Source organism: Diabrotica undecimpunctata, chromosome 10 (assembly GCF_040954645.1).
Source record: "Diabrotica undecimpunctata isolate CICGRU chromosome 10, icDiaUnde3, whole genome shotgun sequence".
NCBI lineage: Eukaryota > Metazoa > Arthropoda > Insecta > Coleoptera > Chrysomelidae > Diabrotica > Diabrotica undecimpunctata.
In genome coordinates, this window is record NC_092812.1 from 17931994 (window position 1) to 17956328 (window position 24335).

At 33.2% G+C, this 24335-nt stretch overlaps 1 protein-coding gene across 4 annotated transcripts in view; it reads left to right on the forward strand.

Moving 5' to 3' along the window:
* Positions 1-20677, forward strand: part of LOC140451825 (palmitoyltransferase ZDHHC20-A-like) — a 97102-nt gene extending 76425 nt beyond the window's left edge. For 3 of the 4 annotated variants that reach the window (XM_072545717.1, XM_072545715.1, XM_072545718.1), the window contains one exon: positions 8288-20677. Coding sequence is in view for 3 of the 4 variants with exons in the window: in XM_072545715.1 (XP_072401816.1) it covers positions 8288-8384 (97 nt within the window). In the remaining variant the exon portion in view is untranslated. The remainder of the gene's footprint in view (positions 1-8287) is intronic. The other variant, XM_072545716.1, reaches the window with a different exon arrangement.
* The last annotated feature ends 3658 nt before the right edge of the window (positions 20678-24335 follow it).

Here is a 24335-nt window from a genome sequence, read left to right on the forward strand (position 1 = left end):
TCTTTACTTGGCACCTTTTCTTTCTTTTGATAACAAGTTCATCACTTTCAGAATCAGATTCACTGTAATCAACCAGTTTTTTCATTAATTCAGGATAGGCAGTTGGGACTTTAGGTATAGGTGCAGGAGCTGTTAGCTCTTCTTCTTGCATATTAATCACTAAATCACTATTCAACATTAATAAGGTATCATTTTGGTTAATGCTAATGTGTTCAATAGGATTAACCGTATTTTCGGTGTTCGTCAAATAATGGTTGACTGTAATTTTCTTTATTGATTTAGTAAACCTCTTCAAGTATAACATTATCAACTGTCTGCCTATTATTATGGACACAACTTTGAATATCAACCATAATACTATCGTTGATGTATACGAGGCTGTTCATTGTCAATACAATCTATGTCGCTATTGGCAAAAAAATAGAGGAAGCAGATTGAGAAGCTAAGCTATCATGCTGGATCATGCTATCCAAATTAAGTCTTGCGACAATAAAGTTTCTGTGGTAGTGTTAGTTAAATCCCGCTCCTGTTCATTTTGAGCACTCATTTGCAATATTTTTTGAGTGTGTGCTTTCAACATCTAAAAAACCAAAAAAAAGCCATCACCACACCATAAATTCAATAGTAAATACAAGAATGAGCAAATTAAGAAAATAAGTACCAAAGATAAAGATTAAAAAAGTGCAATACATGATTTATTATTGGTATAAGGATGATATCATTTTTTATATTAATGTAACAAAAATCTTTAAGAAAAATATTATTTTTAAATCGGTTACGACAGCTTAAAACAAAACTTAACATTGGATTACTCCTATCACTAGTATGAAAACGAAGTAAACAAACCAGCCAACTCCTAGTGAATATTAAATCCTTAAAAACGGGAGGTGAGCAATTATATATAATTACTAAATAAATAAATATTCATACCTTGTATTATTATCCAACTGTTTGTCGATATTTTCTTTTCTAATGTTGTGTTTAACAATTTTTCTGCTATAAATTGTAGAACGATACCCGTACGTAGTTGAAACGCCGAATAAAATGGCCGGCTTAGGTGAGTTAGCTGTAAAAATCATAACGTTCCGAAGAAAACTGAGGTGGCTGGTTTTCTAATACCGATTTACACAGAAACTATAGTAAATTCATTTAACAGAAAAGTAGCGGTCAACAAATGCATGCACATAACACGCGAAACCCGATGTTTATATAATTGTACAGGGTTGTATTAAGATTCTAGCAGCCTATACCATCTGAATTTGAAATGAATTAATTTATAATTTTTAGGATTACTGTTAATAGTAATCAATGATTAATCTTTCAAAGAAGTATACTTAAATAATATTTTTGTAAACTGTCATTCACACATCATTAGTTAATTGTGGTATTAACCAAAAGGCAAAAAATAGACAGTTGTTTTTATACATTTTACGCTTTAAGACCAATATTTGGAAATAAGTAATAATATTATCATTAATGATATAGAAAGAGACCTCTTCTTGTGTAAAAGTTCGGGAAAATACTTATGCATAATTATAGGGTAGATAGACTTATACATTTAACATTACATTAGCATTAATAAATAAAATTTATTAAGTCGACGTTTCGATATCGATTTAACATTTATTTGTGTCAGCAGAAACGAATGTATATTTAGAAGAATTGTGACATCACTATTTTTGACTTTGATGCCGGTTATGTCGAAGATGGTTCGAAATATCAAAATGCCGCTTTCAGATTTTGATTTAGGAGAAAAAACTATATATGAATCCATCGATAGATCGTCCCCAAAGTATTGCATAGGCGACAACGCACAAACGAACATACTTTGCGGATGTAAAACGAAACTTTTTCTTTGAAAATGATGAAAAAAACTTTTTACTATTACATATAAGTAATATCGAATTACGAAAAATAAGTACTGGAAAAGTACATAGGTACAATGAGTAAAATGGGTTACAGTTTTTCATTTTTAAAATATTCCATTTTGTTTATGTAATTTCGAATTATTTCGTATCTTTTATTTATCATTGCTACTCATTTCCACATCAAAAGCTAGATCCACCTTCAACCGGATGGGGGCCTTCTTCAAGAGCCACAACCTCTCTCTTGGTATAAAAGTACGAATGCTGCGATGCTACGTCTTCTCTGTTCTTTTTATGGTGTTGAATCGTGGACCTTGAACGAAGATATGTGCAGAAAATTGGAAGCATTTGAGATGTGGCTATATCGGAGAATACTTAAAATCCCGTGGACTTACCGAGTCACCAATGAGAAGGTCCTCAGAAGAATGAAGAAGAACCGAGAGGTACTGACCACCATCAAATCTCGAAAGTTACAGTACTTTGGACACATTATGCGAAATGAATCCAGATATACCCTTCTACAAGCCATCCTGCTAGGAAAAATATTTGGACAACGGGTTCCAGGAAGAAGAACGTCCTGGTTGAAGAACCTCAGAACCTGGTTCAACACAACATCTATGCAGCTTTTCCGCGCTATGGGAGATAAGGTGAAGATTGCCATGATGATCGCCAACATTCGTCACCGATAGGCACATCAAGAAGAAGAGAACTCATTTCCACACCACCATAGAGGTAGAGTGATAATGGTGCGTTTTTTTATGTGGTTTCCCCGGTAGGCCTAATCCACAAATACTTAAACTTAGTGCAAAATATTATTCTGAGAAACTTGATGTACTATCATCGTCAGGGTTTATTATAATTGAATCTACTCTGGCTTCTACTAAATTATCTAACTCCCACATTTTTGGTTCCACCTTTTGGGTAACATGCTGTACACAATTTTTCCATTTTTGCGGAGTTATGGTGGATAGAGCTTCATCAAATAAATTTTTCATGTCGGCAAACTTAAAAGTTGTATTTTTAGCTGCTACATAATTTTTTATATCTGCCCATATCAGTTCTATGGGATTCAACTCACAGTGATATGGTGGCAATCTTAAAACAATTTTATTTTGACTTTTCGCCATTTCGTCGATGACGTATTTATCATACTGTTTTTTATGTTGATTAACAAGTGCTAAAAGTTGCACTTTGAGAAGTGAGTCGTCAAAGGGGATGCTTTTTAGATGTAGCCATTCTTGGATATCCGCTTTTCTAGAAGATGTGGTGGGGATCTTTTCAGATTTTCTGGAATGATACGACGCATTGTCCATTACAATCACAGAATTTGCTTCCAATTTGGGTAACGTTTTTTCAAACCAGCTCTCAAAACCTTTTCCATCCATTTCCTCATGGTAATCTCCACTTTTCTTTGATTCAAAACTCCATAGAGCGTCAACAACAAATCCGTCTTCGCTGCCTATGTGACAAATAATCAGTCGCTTTCCTTTACCTAAAAATTCAAATATTATTTATCAATTTCAATGTTCAACAAAAAATATTACCTGATGGATTTTTCAGACCTGTCGAAAAATGCTCGTCTTGACGAGGTGACTGACTTATCAATCCATGTTTTTGATTTAGTATGACCAGCGTTAATCCAAGTCTCATCTAAATAATATATTTTACGATTGCCATTCCTATGATCTTTTATCTGCCTTAAAAATTCTCTTCTCCAGATTACAAGGTCATCTCTGTCTGTAAGCATACTGTTCCGGCCACGTTTTTCAAATTTGAATTGAAGTTTTTTCAAAAGCTTGTAAAACGTAGTACGTTTGAAAACAGGTAGATTGGGGTCGTCGTTGACCTGTTGTAGAACTCTATCTATCGTGGGAATTTCATTTCTAAAAAAGAATTGATGCACTATTCTTCTTATCGCTACCTTGTCAAAATCATCTACAGATTCGAGTTTGCCTTTACGAGTGGTACATTTTTTTGGTGCAACTAATGTGTGTGTAGTTTTATATTCTCTAATAACTTTAAACACAGAACTATCCGATACTCCAACTTTATCGGCTACTCTTTTCTCAACAGCGGACAATATTAACGCCGGATTTTCTTGTAACTCGTGCTTATACACGTTTACAATTATTTCTTTAACGTCTACGCTTAAATGGCCTTTTTTAGATCTCTTTTTGGGGGGAGTTAAAGGTATGTTTGCGAGTTCATCGGCAGAATCCGTGTCCGACATATTAATTTGTTTTAGTGACTGTATATACAAACCTGCAAAATATTATTTACAGGCTAATATTCTAATAAAATAATAGATAATAGATAATTGAACAGATATATTAAAAAGGTCAATACTCCCAATCACAATCTTTATTTTCAAGGTGTTACAGAAGCGACCGATTTCGAGGCTTACAATATTTGCCTCATCCTCAGACAAAGCAAAGAGTTTGTTTTGTTAAAAAACAATAATATAGATATCGGCAATAAGAAGTTTTCCGCTTACATCCAGGGTACTGTCTGTCTTCATCTTTTCCTTTATGACACTATCTATTGTAGTGAGGTGATATGTTGATCATAATATATGTTGTAAATAAAAGACTCTTGGGAATATGGTAGAGCATTAATGTGTTCTAACTGTGTAACTGTTGCTAAAGGTTGTTGTCTTTGATCCTTAAAATACTTCTTGGATGTTCTAGTTTTTTTTGTCAAAGTTTTTTTATTATTAAAAAGGTATGATTCTCTTCTGGTTTGTAATAAAATTAAAAGTGGTTAAAGACAAATACATATACAGTATAAGCTGCCACATCCGGACTGTATATAGTTTAAAAACTTGTGGAAGATGGAAAATCACATATTATGCAGTAGGATGTCCTTTTTTTTTGTTGTTTTTGTCACAGGTTCTTACAAGGTTAAGACCTAAAGGTCTTTATTTTGTAAGACCTTTTATTTACATACATATATAATGATCAACATATCACCTCACTACAATGATAGTGTCAAAAGGAAAAGATGAAGACAGACAGTACCCTGGATGTAAGCGGAAAACTTCTTATTGGCGATATCTATATTATTGTTTTTTAACAAAACAAACTCTTTGCTGGGCCTGAGGATGAGGCAAATATTGTAAGCCTCGAAACCGATCGCTTCTGTAAAACTTTGAAAGTAAATATTAGATTGTGAGTATTGACCTTTTTAATATATTTGTTCAATTATGGACTCACACTTGCAACCCTTTTATCATCATAATAATTATTATAATAGAGTCAGAATAATATTAAATTTACTTACTTCAGTTGAGAGAAAACAGCAAACACCTTAAAAATGTTCACAGTTCTAAGTTTATTTAAATAACACTATAATTATAAACCAACACTATACATATACCAACACACATATATAGAGCTATTAAAAGTACAAATTATATTTATATAATTCAACAGACATAAATATGATTCGTAAGGATTACTGAATCCATATCTGTTAAAACTGCAAATTATGCGTCTTTGTTAAGAGGTGTAGATTGTCGTTACTTGTGAGTTTCTACTTGTTACTTTTGATACGCTTTTGTATATAATCAGTTACAGTATAAGTGATTTTGTAACAAGTAGATACCTCTTCAGCATCTCTAGATACTTGGAATGAATATATCACGCGTCCCTAGTTTGTATATTCTACTTTTCTGTTAGGCGAATATAGTATAGTGATTGTATTGGAGTTGCTGTGTTTGCAAATCATGCGGAATTATAATTGTAAACCAACTGCGTCCAAAAACTATTTTTGATGAAACGTTAAGTTGGCCGGTTTGCGAATTAAGGTATCGATTTTAAAAATATTAGTTAAATTTTAAAAATACAGAAAACATCTTATGAAGTTTCGCGCTAATCTACTGTACCGCCTACAGTACTATTTTTTTTATAATTGTAAAATATCTCACATTTAAGTAATTACATAGTTGACATAGTTTAAAATAATCCTTAATTAATGTTTTCTTGTGCAACTTGTAGTCATTTAATTTAAAAACCTTTTCTCGTATGTTTCGAAAAATTACAATATGGTCATTTGCTTCAGCCCGTGTTATGCAGTTATTGAAACAATTAAATGCTGTAGCTTGTTTTACTTTCACAATTATAGTAGTTGGTGACTTCAATATTTTTACTAGGTTTTCTTCTTCTTGTACTTCACATATTGCTTCATTTGTCATAATTTGCTCTGTTTCTTCGTCTTTTCAACCCAAGCATTTTAGTCTTCTTCAATTGTCTCGAATCCCCTTTCTGATAAATTTTGAAACCAATCGGCAATGAGTAGATTATTTTCAGGATCACGTTTTTCTGTTTCTTGTAATACAGCATTCATTGTAGGCCGCAGCTTTTGCATGATGATTGGATTAAGTCAGGTGAAACAGAGCTCCATGCCTGAGCGAGAGAGAATAAACATTCTTCAAATTAAATTTTTTGAGGCTCTGGGTTGTCACCATTCTGAGAAATATGAGCAGTTTATTTATATACAAGGATTTTACTTTTTCGATAATACTTTGCATCAATCGGCTGCAATAAAAGTGAGCAGTTTGGTGGTAGGAAGATGGTTTGGATATTCCCAACACTTGATCTAAGTTCTTGTTCATTTGGGTAACCTGGAGCATTGTCAAGTACGAGTAAGGCTTTTATGGGTGAGTTGAATCTTTTCATAAACTGCTTCACTTCTGGGACCAAGTCTTTATGAAACCCTTCACTGAATACTTTTTCGTGACCCAACTTTAAATTATATTTATGACGTCTCTCATACTTCTGCCCACTATAACTATATCGTCAGCGAATGTGAGAATTTGTGTCGATCTATTAAAAATAGTTACATTCATTCTAATATTTAATTATTGCCTTTTCCAATGCAATATTAAAGAGGGGAGACACCAGCGTGTCCCTTTGTCTTAGACCATTATTAATGTCAAACAACGTAGAGTTTTCTCCTTCAATTCTAACGCATGAGCTTACGTTTTGCATTGTTAGTTGGATCAACTTAACTAACTTGGGTGGGATCCTAAAGTTTATCATTGCATTATATAATGCAGTTCTTTTCACACTGTCATAGGCTGCTTTGAAGTTGACGAAGAGATGGTGTGTATCTATGTTATATTCAAGTGACTTTTCTAGAATCTGCCTATGTGCTTGAATTTGATGTGTAGTTGACTTTCCAGCAGTAAATCCGCATTGATATTGACCAACAATATCCTTTGTAAAATGTTTAAGTCTTTCAAACAATAAATTTCCGAAGATTTTATATGCAGATGCTAACAGAGTAATGCCTCTATAGTTTTTACACTCCAGTTGATCACCCTTTTTATGCAACGGACATATTATTCCCTTTAGCCACTCTTCTGGTACCAATTTATTTTGCCATATAAGTACAATTATTTATGGATTGCTGCAAAAAGTTGATCACCACCTTTTTTATACATTTCCGAACAGATTTCATCGATTCCTGGGGCTTTATTGTCTTTGAGTTTTAGGATCGCATTTGACACTTCTTCTCTTGGGTCTTCACTGTGTAGTTGACGTTGTAGATTTTGTTGATTTTCTATGTTGTAACCTCCTTCAATATAGTTTATATTTAGATGTTCGCTGAAATGCTGTGCCCATCTGTTAAGAACTGAGTTTTTATCATGTAGAATTTTACCGTTAGTGTCTTTACAAATTTTTAATCGTGGTTTAAATTCTCAACGGCTATTATTTAACGATTTGTAGTATTTCCTCGTTTCATTTTTATCGAATAAGGATACCAAATTGCTTTCTAAATTTATCCAGCCATCCAACACTGAACCACATGTACAGAGCGTTTTCCATCTTTGGCCATCACTTTTAATGTTTATGCTTTCCTGGTCCAGATTCCATCGTCTTCACGTGGTATTTTGTTGTTTTTTTCCTAAGATCGTATATAATAGCACGCCCGACTCTTGCCTCTATATTCTTTTGCCAATTTTCAACTGTTTTTGCCACTAACTTCTTGAAAATGTCCATTTTATCTTTAAAAACTATCGTAGTGTTTCCGTTTCCCTGACATTTTTAATTACAATATTCTTACTTAAAACAGCAGGTAAATATGTACGCACGTGCACCTGATAAGTTTTGAGGGTAAACTCTTTGACTCGACGGAGAACATACGCGGAGGGTTCCGGATTATTAGACATGTCGGTTTATTGAAGTGCTGGTTTAGTGAGATCCTACTGTATAAACATTCAAATAGACGAATTTGGAAGATTTATTGAAAAGCGGCTGCCTGATTCTGATATAATTGTATTATTTTTCTATACTTTAAAATAATTTATTATCAGTGGATATTCCTTTAAGTTTAGTATATCATTAGAACAAACTAATTATATTTGATCGAATTTATTTTCTAGTCTATTGCTTGATCTAACTATCATATATTTTATGCAGTGAGGGAGATGGAATAACATTTGCACAGCGTCAAATGGAAGAAGACCTTGAAGGACTACTACATGTGAACTACGAAGATGAACATGATTCTGTTTGAAGTCCAAATTTAACCTAATATACACTCGCGATCATAAAATCCGGGTCACCTTGAAAATCACCGATATTTCATTTTTAACGAGCTTTATCGTAAATAATAATAACACAAATACAAACTAATGCATGTTTCTGAGAATTGTTGCGGTTTCCTTTGTAACAAAGAATTCCAATAGTGCCGATTTCGCGGTAAAGTGCACACTTCCCAAAATGAACGCTACCTGTAACTCCGCTTGTTTTAAATGTCTCGTTTGTACTTCTACTTTCTGTTCAAATACAACGGACAAACGTTTATTATTGCCACCACTAGTGTTTATTAGTGCCATTATTAGTGTTTATTTTTTGACAAAAATGCCTTTGACTGTTGTTGAAACGGCACAAATTGTTCCACTTGTGGAAGACGGTCACACTCAACGGCAAGTCGCAAGAACTGTTGGCGTAAGCCTTTCTACGGTTCAACGAGTGCTTCAACGCTTTCAAGAGGCAAGTTTGCTAACCAGGCGACCTGGCTCTGGACGAAGAAGAACGACCAAGGCACTAGACGACCGTTTCCTTGTGTTTCAGGCTTTACGAAACCGGACCTCAACTGCGGTTATGCATCAAAATCGTCTAGAGGAAGTACGAAATCGCAATTTTAGTGTTGCAACAGTCAGAAGAAGACTTCGTTCCTCTTGACTATTTTCTCGGATAATGGCTACAGGACCGCCACTTCGCCGGGTGCCTCCAGTTGCACGACTAGCTTTTGCTCGACAATACGCGCATTGGAGAATTAACGATTGTAGCAAAGTGTTATTCTCAGATGAATCCCGTTTCTGCCTAACTGGATCCGATGGACGTGTAAGAGTTTGGAGGAGAACCGGTGAACGATTTTCATAAGCTTGCATTGCTCCAAGAATGCCATTTGGTGGAGGCTCGGTCATGGTTTGGGGAGGTATATCTTCCGACTTCCACACAGAATTACCCTTCATCGAAAATGGGTCCCTAACTGCACGAAGGTACATTACGGAGATTCCGGAAGAACATGTTATACCCAACATGGCAGGTCTTGGAGAAAACGCCGTTTTTATGCAGGACAACGTGCGACCGCACGTTGCCAGGATCAGTATGTAATACTCGGACGAAGCTGGAATTACGAGGGTACCCTGGCGAGCTAGATCTCCGGACCTGCATCCCATAGAACATCTCTGGGACGATTTGAAAAAACGTATTCAAATTCATACACCTGCTCCTAACAACGCAGGGGAGCTTAAGGATCTGTTAGTGAGAAAGTGGAATAACATACCACAACATGTAATCCGGAGAAAAATTGAGAGTATGCCCCGTCGTCTGCAAGAGGTTATTAGAGCAAGAGGAGGCAATACACGATATTGGTCATTGAAATGTCACTGATTTTTTACCACGTTCTGTATTTTCCATTTTTTTTCGTATGTCTGTTTTATCAACAATTTGATTTGTTTTCTGTTTTTTTCAATAAAAACAATAAAAAACCATTTTTTTTTCTTTCAAAACAAACATTGATGACAAATAAAAAATACATTAGCCAAAAAAAGGTTATTACTGCACCAGAGGCAAAAATATTTAAGAAACTTGAAATTTTCAAGATGACCCGGATTTTATGATCGCGAGTGTATTATACAAGAATTTTATCCTTAATATTTTATGACGGTCTAGTCACTTATCAACAGATCAAGATAGGTTAATTTGTATTAAATATTTATTTTAGAAGTATATAATACTGGATGTGGCATTAAAAGTACTACTTTAGCAATACTGCAGTATTTTCACTTCTCTATTTAATATATATACAATTAAATAACCAATATACAATACATATTGAGAACCAATTATAATGTGTGTAGAATTTTAAATTGGGTGCCTATAAAAAGAAGCTCACCAAAGGATCTACTACTTATAATTGAAAAATGATTGCCCTTGTTAAAATTTAATATTGCATAATATATCAGGATATATTCTGGAAATATCTTCTTTACGACCTACCTTTCCACAAACGCATTCTATTTTTGTTACTCTTCAAATTTAACCAACGATTTCCTATACGATAAAAAATTGTTTATTATCTTTAATGGGATTTTACCTCAATTTCAGTTGAAAATACGTTTATTTAGACGTTTCGATTTCCATTTTACAAATTATTTTGTTTTGTTACTTTGTTATACAAAAAAACTTTCTAATAATTTAAATTAATCTGCCTCATTACTCCTGTGGTCAGAGACGAAAATGCTACTCAACCTCTAAAAATCATACTAACAAACTGAATTTGGCCGAGAATATTAATTGTGGGACCCCAAAAAAGATGAAAAAAGTGTACCACTTTTACCCCCGGCCTTCCCCCTAAAACCTCCCTATTTCTAATAAAAAATGTAGCTGAGATAATTTTAAATAAAAATGTTTATTAACACTTTTTGTGAAGAATGAACCGTTCTTTCAGAAAAAACGCTTGAAGCGACCGTCGATTTTGAATGTAAGTTACGTGCGCGAAATCAATGTTCAATAAAATTTGTATGAGCTCGACGGTAAAAATTCGATATCTTTTGATCCAAGTGTCCTATCGCAAAAATCAAGATGCGTTTTAAAGATAAAGGGTTCAGCTTTCGTATACAATTTTTGCATTTTGCCGCAAGTAGGCAAGTAAACTTAGATTTTATAGATATTAGATTTATTTAGGTGTTAAATAAATAAACGTGGCGCGATTTTTGCCATTTTTTATGATTCTCATGAGATCAATACACTCTATCTGTTTTATTGACTGGCTACTATAAAGTTTCGATTACTAGAGCCTAACCTTCAAATCCTATAGCATGAAATTGTAGTTTTGAGTTTTGGCAACAAATGTGACACATTTGAAATATGCTTAAAAACGCTGGATTTAAACTTTCACATAACAAACAATCTAAAATTAACTTTATTTTTTTCAATAACACTAGTACGTTTTTCAAAAGAACCAAACTGAGTGGGAGTGAGTTTCAGGGGGAAGCCCGGGGTTAAAAGTGGTAAACTTTTTTGCAATTCTTTTGGGGTCCCAAAATTAATATTATCAGCAAAAGTCAGCTCAAAAGTCAGTTCGTATGGTTTTTAGGGGTCAATTCTCTGACGACTGGACGGCGGATTTGCTTGAAAATTTGGATTTAGGTTCCTCCTGTCCTCTACTTCACTTTTGGACTTAAGGCCAGGGTTGCTTTTACTTAGGGATGAAAGGCACCCCCTCTCGGAGGTGAAAAAACAAACGTTCAATATAAGCCCTGAAATGGATAAATTGAATAATTCTAAGCAACTTTTATTATATAATAGAGTTTTTTCATCACGTCAATACTTTTTGAGTTATTTGCGAGTGAAAATGTTTATTTTCAAAAAATAAAAACCACGTTGTTTTGTGTAAAACTTATTGAGGTCGCTGGTTAAATGATTAGAATAATAACGAAAACAATGCAATATTTTGATTGTAAATAAATTAGCAATTAATTGAAAAATCACGAAAATAACTCGTAAAGGCATAACTTATTAATGTTATCTGTACAAAGAAAAAGCACTTACCGTTTGAGTATGGTGTATTAAATGCAGCTAGTGGAGTAAAATAGCGGCTGAGCCCCTTGGTGAGTAGAAAACCGGCGCCGCGGCGCAAAAGGACGGTCCGCGTATCCGATAAACTGGAGATGTCCACAATCCGATGTCTGTTTCGATCTGTGTTTGTCAGTATTTGTAAGGATAAAAATCCGTACCTAAAAATTATAAGGGGTGGCCACAGGAAGCGAACCCTCATAAATCAGGGTTTTAAAACGGTCGCGCAGCCTTGATACCAAATTGCGTATACAATTCCGCAGAAATTTAATATTCTAACAAGTGAATTTCTTTGAACTTAAAAACAGATTACCATGTGTTAGCCAGTTTGACAATGAGAGTTTACTGAATAGAAGAAAATAATATAGGTATATTAATTTGTATTATAATTAAATATATATTAATATTTAATTTATATATTAATATAGACTTTAATATATACTTTGATTAAAAAAATTATGGTATTTATAGTTTCAATGAAAAAAAAACGGTATTCGAATTTCTTCGCAAGGGGTGGCTTTTATAGGGGAAGAAATTATGTGGTAAAAAATTAAAACAATAAAGAAATCTAAATTGAATGTCACTGTATAATTAAATAATTCCAAATTGCTTTAATTTACAATTATATGATTTTTTTAATAGGGGTCGTTTTCGCCCCTAGAAAATAAAAGCAACCAACGGCGCAAGTCCAATTTTGAAGTGGAGGATAAGTAAACTAAATCAAAGTTTCCATGCAAATCAGTGGAAACAATGTATTCAATGACATTGTTTTAATTATAACTATTCTAGGGGTGAAATTTAGGGGTTAAACTGTTAATATATTGTTTAATGTTAATTGACATTCATTCACTTCATTAAAAGATGATTTGCATTAATTACCCTGCTTTAATTTACAATTATACGATTTTTTTTTCTAATAGGGGTACTTTTCACCCCTACAAAATAAAAAGCAACCAACGGCACAAGTCCAAAAATGAAGAGGAGTGAAATATCGCCGTATTTCACGTTCATTTACTGGCCTAATTGTCAATATCTTTATTGAACCTTATTGGAGAATAGTTCATTCGTTTACATGACATCACCTTTAACTTGAAAATACCCGTCAGAAAAATCATAGCTCTTGATTTGTCTTAACTCTTTTCTTGCCAAACCAAAATAAAAATGTGAAAACTGTGTTTTCTTTCTATTAATGCCATTCTAGAATCATTTAAAAATTTATGAAATAGATATATTACCTTTAATTTGTCATCAAGTATCAAATTTGAATTTGTTACAAATATGTCACAATGTCAAGAATACCACAAACCTTGTTATCACTGATGATCCATGCATTTTCTAAGGTTTAAAACGATTTATCAAGATAAAGTTCAAATTTCTTATATCTGAGTTCATGGGAGTACTCTTGCGTCATAATACGCCCCTCATTCAATTTTAGGAAAATGAGTTTTCAAAAATTAATAGAAAGTGTAATTTTTTTAAAAATAGAGATTAAAATATAACTCTTATATCTATTCTAAATAAAATCCATATAATCTAAATACAATTTTTAATAAAAATAAAAACATTATAATTTAGGTACCTACTTATTTGTGATGATATGCGTAAAAACCTTCACACTCTATGAACTGAAAGGAAGTAGTGCCTGACCAAAACCAACATCTTCCCCTCATTGACGAAAACACTGGATGAGGAAAGTGGTCTACCTCATCATAGTGCGAGTCGTCATCTACTGATGTCTTTTTGCAGATTCTTTGTTTCGGTACAGGGTGTTGTTCTTCATTAGATAATCTTCTTTTTGTTACACCATTCGCCCCTTTTTTAGTAGTCCACCGCAAAACCATTTGCAAAATATTTTTAGGCTCATGTACTTTGAGCTTGTACTAACTCTGTGCCTGTGTGTCCATGGCATGGTGCCTACGATACAGCACTCAGGCATTTGTCACACATAGGTCAACAACATGTATCATCTGTGTGTACGAAATGCAGTCCTATATAGCGTTATCATCATATCGGCCCGATCAACCCTCCCATATGTGAGTTATACTGTTTGGTAATGGCAGGACAGTGGACATCTTCTTTTTCTTTTCTTTCCTTTCCTTGTCATACCTTTTTATTTTACACACCGAGCTATCAGCAACAAACGTGCTTGATAAAGTCACCGACTTATTACTGTACCGCTTTACACTTGATAGGCGTTTAGTACTGTAGGTATATATTTCATAAGAACCACAACCGCCTTTTTTGATTTCTTTGTCAGATTTGAAGGGGCAATTCCTCAGTCGATCAGACTGGATAGTGTTAAGTCCAAGTATTACAAATTTAGTTCGCAGATAATGTAACAATTCGAAAGAACAAAAATAATTGTCAAAGTATAGTACAGTGCACGGTTTTCTTTTTTAGTTTTGCACAGGGCAACCACGACCGATCCACCCAAGCCCAGCTGCTTTTCTTTTTCACTTAGACTTATTCCCCTAAAGGTATCTTCACCTCCGTATAGAATGAAGTCATAAACAAAACCTGATACCCCACACCTAGCAAACATTTTGAAGTCCCATTTTTTTGACTTGTATTCCTTGTATGGGATCATCATTTCATCTATCCTCTGCTCTTGCTCCTCTTCAAGGGCAAGACAATTTTTTCTTACAATCTCTAAGACTGGTCGAACTTTACAATACCTATCTGAGGTGTCACAAAAATAAACTTTACTCACCGTGTATGTGGTAATATAACAAATTTGTTACAAATGTTTTACGAGATTTTTTGATAGTTCAATAAACAAAAAAAACTAAAACGTACACTGTCTATTTATAGGATAATTGCACAATATAAAACAATCATCAAGATAAAAAACACTATTTCTTATAAAAAACTAGAAGTCTGTAAAAATAGTCGAGAACTCAAAAATGTAACAGGTGACAGATGTTATCAGTTGTCAAAAATCGGTAATAATAAAGAAAGAAGCCAACTATTGCCATCTAGCGGCAATTATATATTATTAGTACAAAAAGTGACTAACAGAATGCACCACGAGTCGCCTAGAACTCACATAGGACCTAAAATGAAAATGTTACTTTGTCAAGAAAAGGGTTAAAAAGACATCCACACACAATCATGGGAGCAAAATTCTTTCGTTAGTAATTTCATTATAAAACATGATGAAAAACCAGGAAAAACTCATGATAATATCCCAACTTGGTAAGTATCTGTTCATACATTTAGTTTGCTCTCAATATTAACGTCAAACTCAAATTTTAATGATGTATTCTCGATAATCTATTGAATTACTAACAGTGATATTTTCTTTTTATCGGTTTCTTTTTTTTTATTATTGGTAATTAGATGTTCTACTATATTCTGACGAGGAATTTGCGGATTTGGTTTCATTTAACATAACAAGAGCAACTTCTTTGTTTTTTCTCTATTTACTATGTGTTCCTTTCAGGACTATACATGAATCGTTCCACTGAATTCGATGTTCATTTTCCCATGTATATCTGAGATTATATACAAAGAGTAATCATTTTTTACTAAAACAGATAACAAATGTTTCCTCTCCTAAGAAAGAATTTTCGTTTAAACAAGTAATTGAGGTGGTAGTTAGAAGAAGGGCCTATCTGCTAAAAGTGTATTTTGAGAAACACGCATTCAAAGATTTAACAGCCATGCGTAAGAACACTAGAGAAGTTTACATAAGCCTTTCTTCTGGAGAACACATTTGGCCGATTAAAACGGCATTCTGCAGAAGAAAGCCCTATAACTTTTTACTGTTATATATTATAGTATACAAAGGTTTAAAATAATAATCAAGATCTTTGTACAACAAGAAAACTTTTATTTTGTTTACACTACATTATATTTAATATAATTTTATGCTAAATTTCCTCACCATCTGAGTCATCAGCACTACTCTCATTGTCCTTTTCAGCCGGTGTACTTTCTTGAAATAAAAGTTTGTAGCAGTTTCTACTTTTTTCTCTTAAGTACTGAAACAAGTCTATCAAGTTTTTTAAACCGACGCAAAGGTGTAAGAGTAAGGTCAAGTGGCAACTTTTTTGCATATTTAAAAGGGGTATACATTTCAAAGTAGGTTTTAGAAGCAGCCAGTGTCCCACAAAGTTTATACTTCAGCACGCGATACTGTTGTATTTTAAACTCACAATCTTTATTCAAAGGCTTCTTCAAAAAATAAGGAAGAAGTGCTGCATCCCAGTCATATATTATAGAGGAGTCATGTTTGAGGCAGAAAGGAGAAGAAGTTTGTCTGCACTGTACGATTTTTTCTAGGTAGACTTTGGGTTCCTCGCCATCTTGAACTCTTTTTAAGCCCTGTCTTATAACCCCAAAATGTCTGTCACACTGACTAAAGGAGTGTCCACGAAAACGATAAATATGTGCCACTTTATAAATTTGATATTCAAGAACAAAACCGTAACAAACTCTGATTTTTATTTTGGCCTCCAGCTGCATCTGATAGAAGAACAATATGCTTGGTATCAGGATAATTGGCTAATCTATTGTGAATACAGTTAAAGATGAATGAAGCAACACTACTTGCTCCCTTTTTACATTGAGATTCTATGAAGGAATATACATATATCATTATGCACGTGTATTTTGAATACGTACATCCATAAAAGTCTTTTATAGAACTGTTTTGTTATGCTGATCTTTGGCAACGGTAGATTTTGTGCGTAATCAAATTCCAGGACAAGAATGCCACTATCATCTGTTGCCTTTCTCAAGTAATCATTTTTTATCTTGGATATGCATCAAGTCTCTTTTTATGGAGATTTTAATCAACACGGCATTCATCATTCCGGTTTTTTTCTAGTTTGATTTCACACTCGCGACAATAATGTGTCAGTCTTCGGTTTTTTCAACGTAAAATTAGTCTCCTTGAAAAACTTGAACTAGGACTTGTATTTCATGGTAAGATTATTCGCAGTAGTGTCTTTAAACAACTTTTGAAACTGCTCAAAAATGTTCTTAATCGTTAGGTCTGGGTTATCGAAGTACAATCTGTTTGTTTTCCAGGTGTGTAATGACTTGGATTATGTGGAATAGATTTTAAATGTTCTAAAGCCATAAAATAAACATCATCTGAAATTTTTCTTTGGTTTACGTGTTTTCCACGTTTTTCATCAAGTGGAGTTTTCTCAACAATTTTTTCCTGTAATATTCTTACACGCTTCACTCCTACTTAATATAAGTCAACAAAAAAGGAACGGTATACGGGCACATCACAACCAGAACTTTTAAGCTTGTATTTCCAGTGATACTGTCTGCTAATTTTGGGATTTTCTATCTTTCTATACCTTTCTGGAGGCTCCCCTAATGCCATACAACCTGCTAGAAGAGTGTGTTGTTCTTTTTTTGAACCATTATCATAAAAAGAGTCAAATAAAGGCTTTTGATCTTGCGAAGTTAATTTTGCAAAAACATTTTTCTACACAGCACTTACGGAAAACAGAAAAAATACCTTACTCTGTACAGTTTTTCCCGTAAATTTTGACACATACTCCTGTCCACTCTGTCTATTAGATTTTGCCACGTTTTCTTTCCAATGGTCTTCTTAACACTTTTCTTTTTGGCACCTCTTGATACCGCGTTATCTAAAATAGCTTTACGACAAGCTATTGCTTTAAAATACACTTAAACTTAAACTAAAGGTTAAAATATAACATAACCTTATTCACATTGTCAGTAATTCACCAAAGCAGACTTGATTTAGAGGCACAAATTTTTCTCAGCTGTGCCAATTCACTAAAAACAGTGTTGTACCAACGTAAAAAACCGTAATATCGTAGAAAAAATTGGTAGACTGACAGAGAACAACATAAAGAGTTCAATTCTGTGTTCTCCGGAAGAAGGCCCATAGGCGTATAGGCCCTTATTCTAGCCACCGCCTTAATTTTGGCTCTATTCCATAATTATTTAATGATTTCCTTTATAATATTAATGTGGTTTGATTTATAATTTAGATATCTGTTAGTGTGTGTTGGTTTTCTATACAGTACTCTTCTATCTATACAGGTAACCAATATCCCTCTTTGAGATTAAAACATCCAGGAAAGTTTATGAGTTATTATATCCTTTTCCGTGATAAATGTTTAACTTTTGTTCATCGTTTATATTCATCAAGAATATATCCTGATATGAGGCCATGTAGTGAACACATTATCTAATTCCCATTAAAGATAATAAATAATATTAAAAAAGATAATAATATGTTCGGAAGATAATTTCCACAAGACATTACCTTCCGAACAATATTGATAAAAAATTAGCTTCCTCATTGACTTGGGCATTCGCGGATTTCATATTTCTAAATTACCAGAGCACATTCATATACCTACACAGTAATAATTATTTTTTCGGCAGTCAGTGGATAATTATGTTAGGGAATATCTTTTACAAAAACCTTGCATTCCGTTAAATATTAAGATAGCGGGTGTTTAAATGTCTCGACATGTTCCTTGTTTATTTATAATAAAAATGCATTTTTTTATATATTTTATAATATTAATAATTTACAAAAAAAAACGAAAAATAAGAAAATAGTAGGCAAATTGTTAAGGTAAAGACACTAGTTATTGCCATGGTCTTCTCGCCAATTTCATTTTACTCTCCTTTCTTTTACTAGTTGCCTGATGTTTGGTGTTTTAAGTTAAGTATTATTGCGTTTTTTATTAATGGGATTCTCCGATCTTACTCTATTTTTTGTGTTAAATAAATATTCACATATTCATAACACGCTAACTAAGGTTCTTTTCAACTATCCGATTAATCGCCATATTTTAAAATGACTAGTTTGCGATGGATAGGTAGTAAAATTTTGATCAAAATATATCAAAATGAATTAAATTAAGGTGCATACATAAATTCCGCATTTTGTTCTTAATATCCTTACTTGTAGTATAACAGGCCTTTTAATCCCATTGCTGGATGGATAATTTCCATCGTTTTCTGTTCTTAGCTGCCAGCTTCCAATCCCTGATTCCCATCTCTCTGACATCTTCCATCTCTTCATTTCTTTGTTGGTCTTTCTTTTTTTGCCCTGAGGTAATTTCCAACCAATATTCTTGACTTGCCCATTACCCTGCATTCTTTCTAGATGTCCGAGCCATTCTAGTCTACGTTTTTTCACTACTTTTGTTATTGTAGGGTTGGCATACAATTGGTACATTTCTATATTAGTTCGCCTTCTCAATTCTCCCTCTACTACTTTTCCACCAAACATTCTGCGAAGTATCTTTCTTTCCCATGCTTTTAATCTGTTCTGTATGGTTATATTTTACATTCACAGTTTTTCCCTGATACCCAGTTTTACCTATTTTACCTCTTTATTTTTACCGTTTTACGGGAAACGTGGAACAGCATACCTAGGCCACATACTGAGAAATAGTAAGTATCAATATTTTTAACTAATATCGAAAGGAAAGATCGAGAGAAAGAAAAGACTAGGAAGTAAAAGATTATCGTGGCTAAGAAATGCCGGACAATGGACAGGGCTACATTTTGAACAGCTAATAAGAATAGCTGAAGACAGCCGTGGATAGAAGTGTTCCTTCTTATTGAATCGCATCTACTCCCAGGTTCTTCTGAAAGTATCTGGGCATTTGGTCGACTTCTCACGAGCTCTCGATGCACTTGTAGAATATGGAGCTGGAGTTGGAGGTAATTCGGGCTCATCAGCGTATATCAAAGGCAAAACCGAGTTTTCTAAATCACCTTCTCTATTTTCCACAACTTTAATTTCGGAATCATTACCATCACCAATTAGTTGAAGTACCAATTCACCCACCAGTTCCATTCCTTAATGAAAAAAGAACATTTTTAATCAAAAGCGGAAAAATGAATGGTTCGTTACCGTACAAAGTGAGACACCGGAAGTTCGGTTTGAGTCTGAACGTCATGATCGTGCAAACAAATTTGTGGCAGCTTATAGTGTCTAATACACAGTTAATAACACCAAAACTTTTTATTACAGAATATTGAGCAAAGAATTGCAGGAATTGCAAAAAATAACAAAATATCAAATACTTCCGCCTACCACTCGGATCAACTATCATCAACCATCTATTTTTCTATCTTACTATCTATCTCAAGCTTCTGCGTAATTCATGAAAAAACTGACACATGCTCATTTGTATATGTATATATATATATATATATATATATATATATATATATATATATATATATATATATATATATATATATATATATAAGGAGAACCTTATACCTATAGATACCTAAGGAGAATCAATCTTGATTTCATTGTATATTTGATAGAAGTTCTGATCATTCCATTAAAAAAAGCGGGTTCCACCTATTTGTTATGTTGATTTTATATATTAACTATTCTTATAAATTTGAAGGGTATGTGATACCCTTATTTCCAGCTCACTTTTACCAAATACATTGATACATCGTCGATAAGAAAATTAAATCAACTGTTTTACTTCTTACCGTTGTTTTGCATTCAGATAAATTAACCTATCTTGACTTTCAAAATGCAATACAACTGTCTCATTCTCAATTTTATAGGACTGACATATATCTGTAAATTGTATACAATCATATATTTTCTTTAGTCCTGTGGTTGACATGTTCATAGAAAACTTAAAACTAGAGCTGTGATGGATTCCTCTTACAAAATAAAATTTTTAGTGTACTTAAATTGTGTTTTGAAATAAATGAAACAATGTTTTTTTCTTATTGACTCATCTAACTTATAAAGAACCCTTACAGTCTCGGAGGAGATAGACAAGTAATAGACGCTTTCGTTACAACGCAAATTAACAAAAATAATAAAATACACCTTCATACATGTGTTTTATAAACGTGTGCATTGCTTACAATAATATTATGGCATTAATGATATTACTTAGAAAAAGTAATTTCATTTATATCTGTTATAAACGGATGACAAAAACTAGTAAAGTACTCTTCTTGATTCTTCACAAGACATGGAAAAAGAACGAGTGAAGCTCATTAATTGTGTTGACTAATGAGATGTAGGGACACAAATGTCAATGCTTTTTATACGACATGAAGCTTTTGTCTTTGTACTATATCAAAAGTTGATTGAATCAAGCGGGAAGTATAGAAAATTGGGATAGAATTGGACATATAAAGACAGAAAATAACCTGAATGCAAAAAATGTAATTACAGATATATACACGACTACTGGTAATAATATATTTATAAACTAAGTTGGGTTATACAATTGTGAAATCTTCAAGAAATTGATTTGGTTTCTAAAACGGCTTGGAAAATTCAGGAGCTTCTCTAAACTCTTGTGTAGATCATTATCGATGCGGATGTCTTGGTAGTGCTGTCATTCAATGAGGATGTGCCCGACAGCGAGAACAAAATCGATGACGTGAAAGCGTGACAGAGATAGAGAGGGTAAAAGTATTTTGAGTATATAAGTGATGGTAAGTTAAAGCTGGTATGCTCCATTAAATTATTATTCGTGTTGTGTCTGGTTGATTATCTAACCTCTACAATTCTGCATTATACAGTCTACAGCGAATACCCAGTTTGTTTCAATTATACACAACAATATGAATATTAAATCCGAGCATGTGCTTAGTGCCAATTAGGTTGAGCTTTGAGCGCTATCACATTCTACTGACCAAAATAGAAAGAAAAACATCAGAAAGGGGACTATCGAACAAATTTGAGTGTTGTCCAAAATAATGTATATAATTAAGAATGAAATCTCTAACAATAAACAAAGACACGAGCCAAAACATATTCCTCCCGATTATAATGAGAAATAATTTTATCCCAAACGAAAGAAAAACACGATTTAAATAAACTCGCCATAAAAACTAAAGTCGAGTCTAGCCCAGAGCCCCCAGACGTTACTTATTTTCTCACAAATAAAAGATATAGAATTACTTAGTGTTATCATAGATGATAATAACATGGTTATGATCATCTGCGGTGTTAGTACATATATACTTTGTGTATGCATATAAAAACTGCTAGCTTGGGCCGAAGACCAATTCATAGGTACCAGGTGCTAAAGGTAGGTAGGTACAAACAATCCTTTTCTTACAGTCTGTGCTTATTTTTACGTATGTTTTAGAAAATATTGTTTTAATGTAATTATTAATTATTACTGCCAAACTCATTTCGTTGGCGGTAACTTTTACCAGACGCTTTCACTAAAATATATCGCAATTATATTTTACCCCTAGGTGCTTGATCAAAATATCCTCTCTCCGGTAATTTTATTCAGGAATGGACACACTTCTCACTTTACACTGAGGTTAAGTGAATTTTGATCTATAGCCCAAGCTGTAGAGAAAAAACGTGCTTTAATTAGTAAATTTTTAAAACCAGCACAGCGTTAGGAAGAGCAATGTCTGAAGTAACCTACAAGTGCGTTTAACTCAAAACAAATTTTTTTAAGGTGCAAAAAACGATGTTTGATTATTTTTATTATTTTAGGACAAAATGAGTGCAGTATTATGAAAGTACATAAAAAGTTTTAATTTGAGCTATGCTACATTAAATTTGACCCAATAGTTTATGCAAAAATTAACGATTGAAATTCCAAAAACGTCAATTTTTCACCATTTTTTATTTTTGAATTAACTTTTATTTTTATTTGAAACTAATTTATTCTTTTGTTTATAATAAGCAGGTTCCCGTGCTAAACATTAGGTAAACTGTAATATTCTCTCTCCAATGGCGCTACAGCCCAAATCGAGCCTTGGGTTCTCACGTCTAGCAAAATCTCGCGTCCGCTGCCACATTATCCTCCTACCTTTTCCGTGACCTTCCTTTTGGTCTTGCGCCCTGCATTTTACTATCTAAGGCTCTTTTTGGCAATCTTCCGGTATCCATTCTGACTACATGACCAGACCTTCAAAGTCTCCGAAGTTTAACGAATTCTGAGATCGGTGCCTCTTTGAACAGTTGGTAGAGTTAATGGTTGTACCTGGATCTCCATACTTATATATATATATATATATATATATATATATATATATATATATATATATATATATATATATATATATATATATATATATATATCTATATATATATATATACTGAAAAAGCGATAAAGGCTTGTCATCAACGCTGATCAAATAGAATACAAAACTCAAATATTTGGGTGTGCAGCGGAAGATAGGACAAAGAAGTACTCTTTTTAGTTAAACAAGCTTTCGCAAATCTTTATTTGCATCATCAGGGTGCTACAATAAACAAAATTAGTACAAAATACAGAAAAGAATTATTTTGCATCTTACACTAATTGAGGTTAGTTGTCGTGATGTTTATTAAATGAAATGAGCAACTCATTTGACCCCTACAAATGATGGCGAAAACAATCCAAAATTGTTTTAAAAAAAAAAACGTTCTTTAACAAATACATATTTAAAACACTTTAAAACACATATACAAGAACACTCAAATAAAATTATATTAAAATAATTACAGAACATGTCATAATATAAAATTTAGGTTATAAACATTCTTATCAGAAACAAAAGAATTGGTTGTGAATTCGTTACTGCCAACTTAAAACGATAGAACGTTAGATCTTAATGATAACAATGTAAAGGTAATAGTATACCTGATAGACGCTGAACTTCTTGAAACATAAAAGGTAAAAAGACTATATTAGAAGAAGTAGGAGAGGTACTGTATATCTCATATATAATGAAACTTATATTGTTGATGATGAATTGTCTGTATTAGTAGATTCGTGTTTATCCAAAGTTAACAATAATGAATATAGGTTGCTTAAATTATTGGTATCTGTCTTTTTGTTAATAGTTTCTTTTTCTTGAAAAATGAAAGCCATCTCGAGAAACAATCTTTTTAAATAATTGCTCTCCGTGGATAGGATTTTTACATTTGGAAAATCGAAAGAGTGCCCTGTTGTGTTAGCATGTGTGGCTAGAGAACATCTATCAGGGTGTAACCTAATGTCACTCTTGTGAAGAGTCAAGCGGCTAGAAACTTTTTGGGAGGTGTGACCTATATGAGAACCTTCACAGCCCAAACAATTAAGTTTGTAGACAACATCACTTTTATCTAAGTTTGGTACTTTATCTTTCAATGACTTGTACAAAGATCCCACAACTAGAGTGCTTTTATAAGCAATTTTTACATTTGGTAGGTATTGAGCAAAAATTCTGGTCAATTTGGGAGAGACGTCCTTAATAAATGGAAGTGATACAAAAGATATATTAGGAATATTGTTAGTCAGTGAGTGGGAATCAGAGTTAACTTTCATAGCACCTGTATTTTGGGGAGGGTTTACTTGTGTGTTGAGTATAACAGAGGATGTGTTAAAGATGATTTTCCTGAGTAAGGATTCGGGGTAAGAATTATCTAGGAACAACT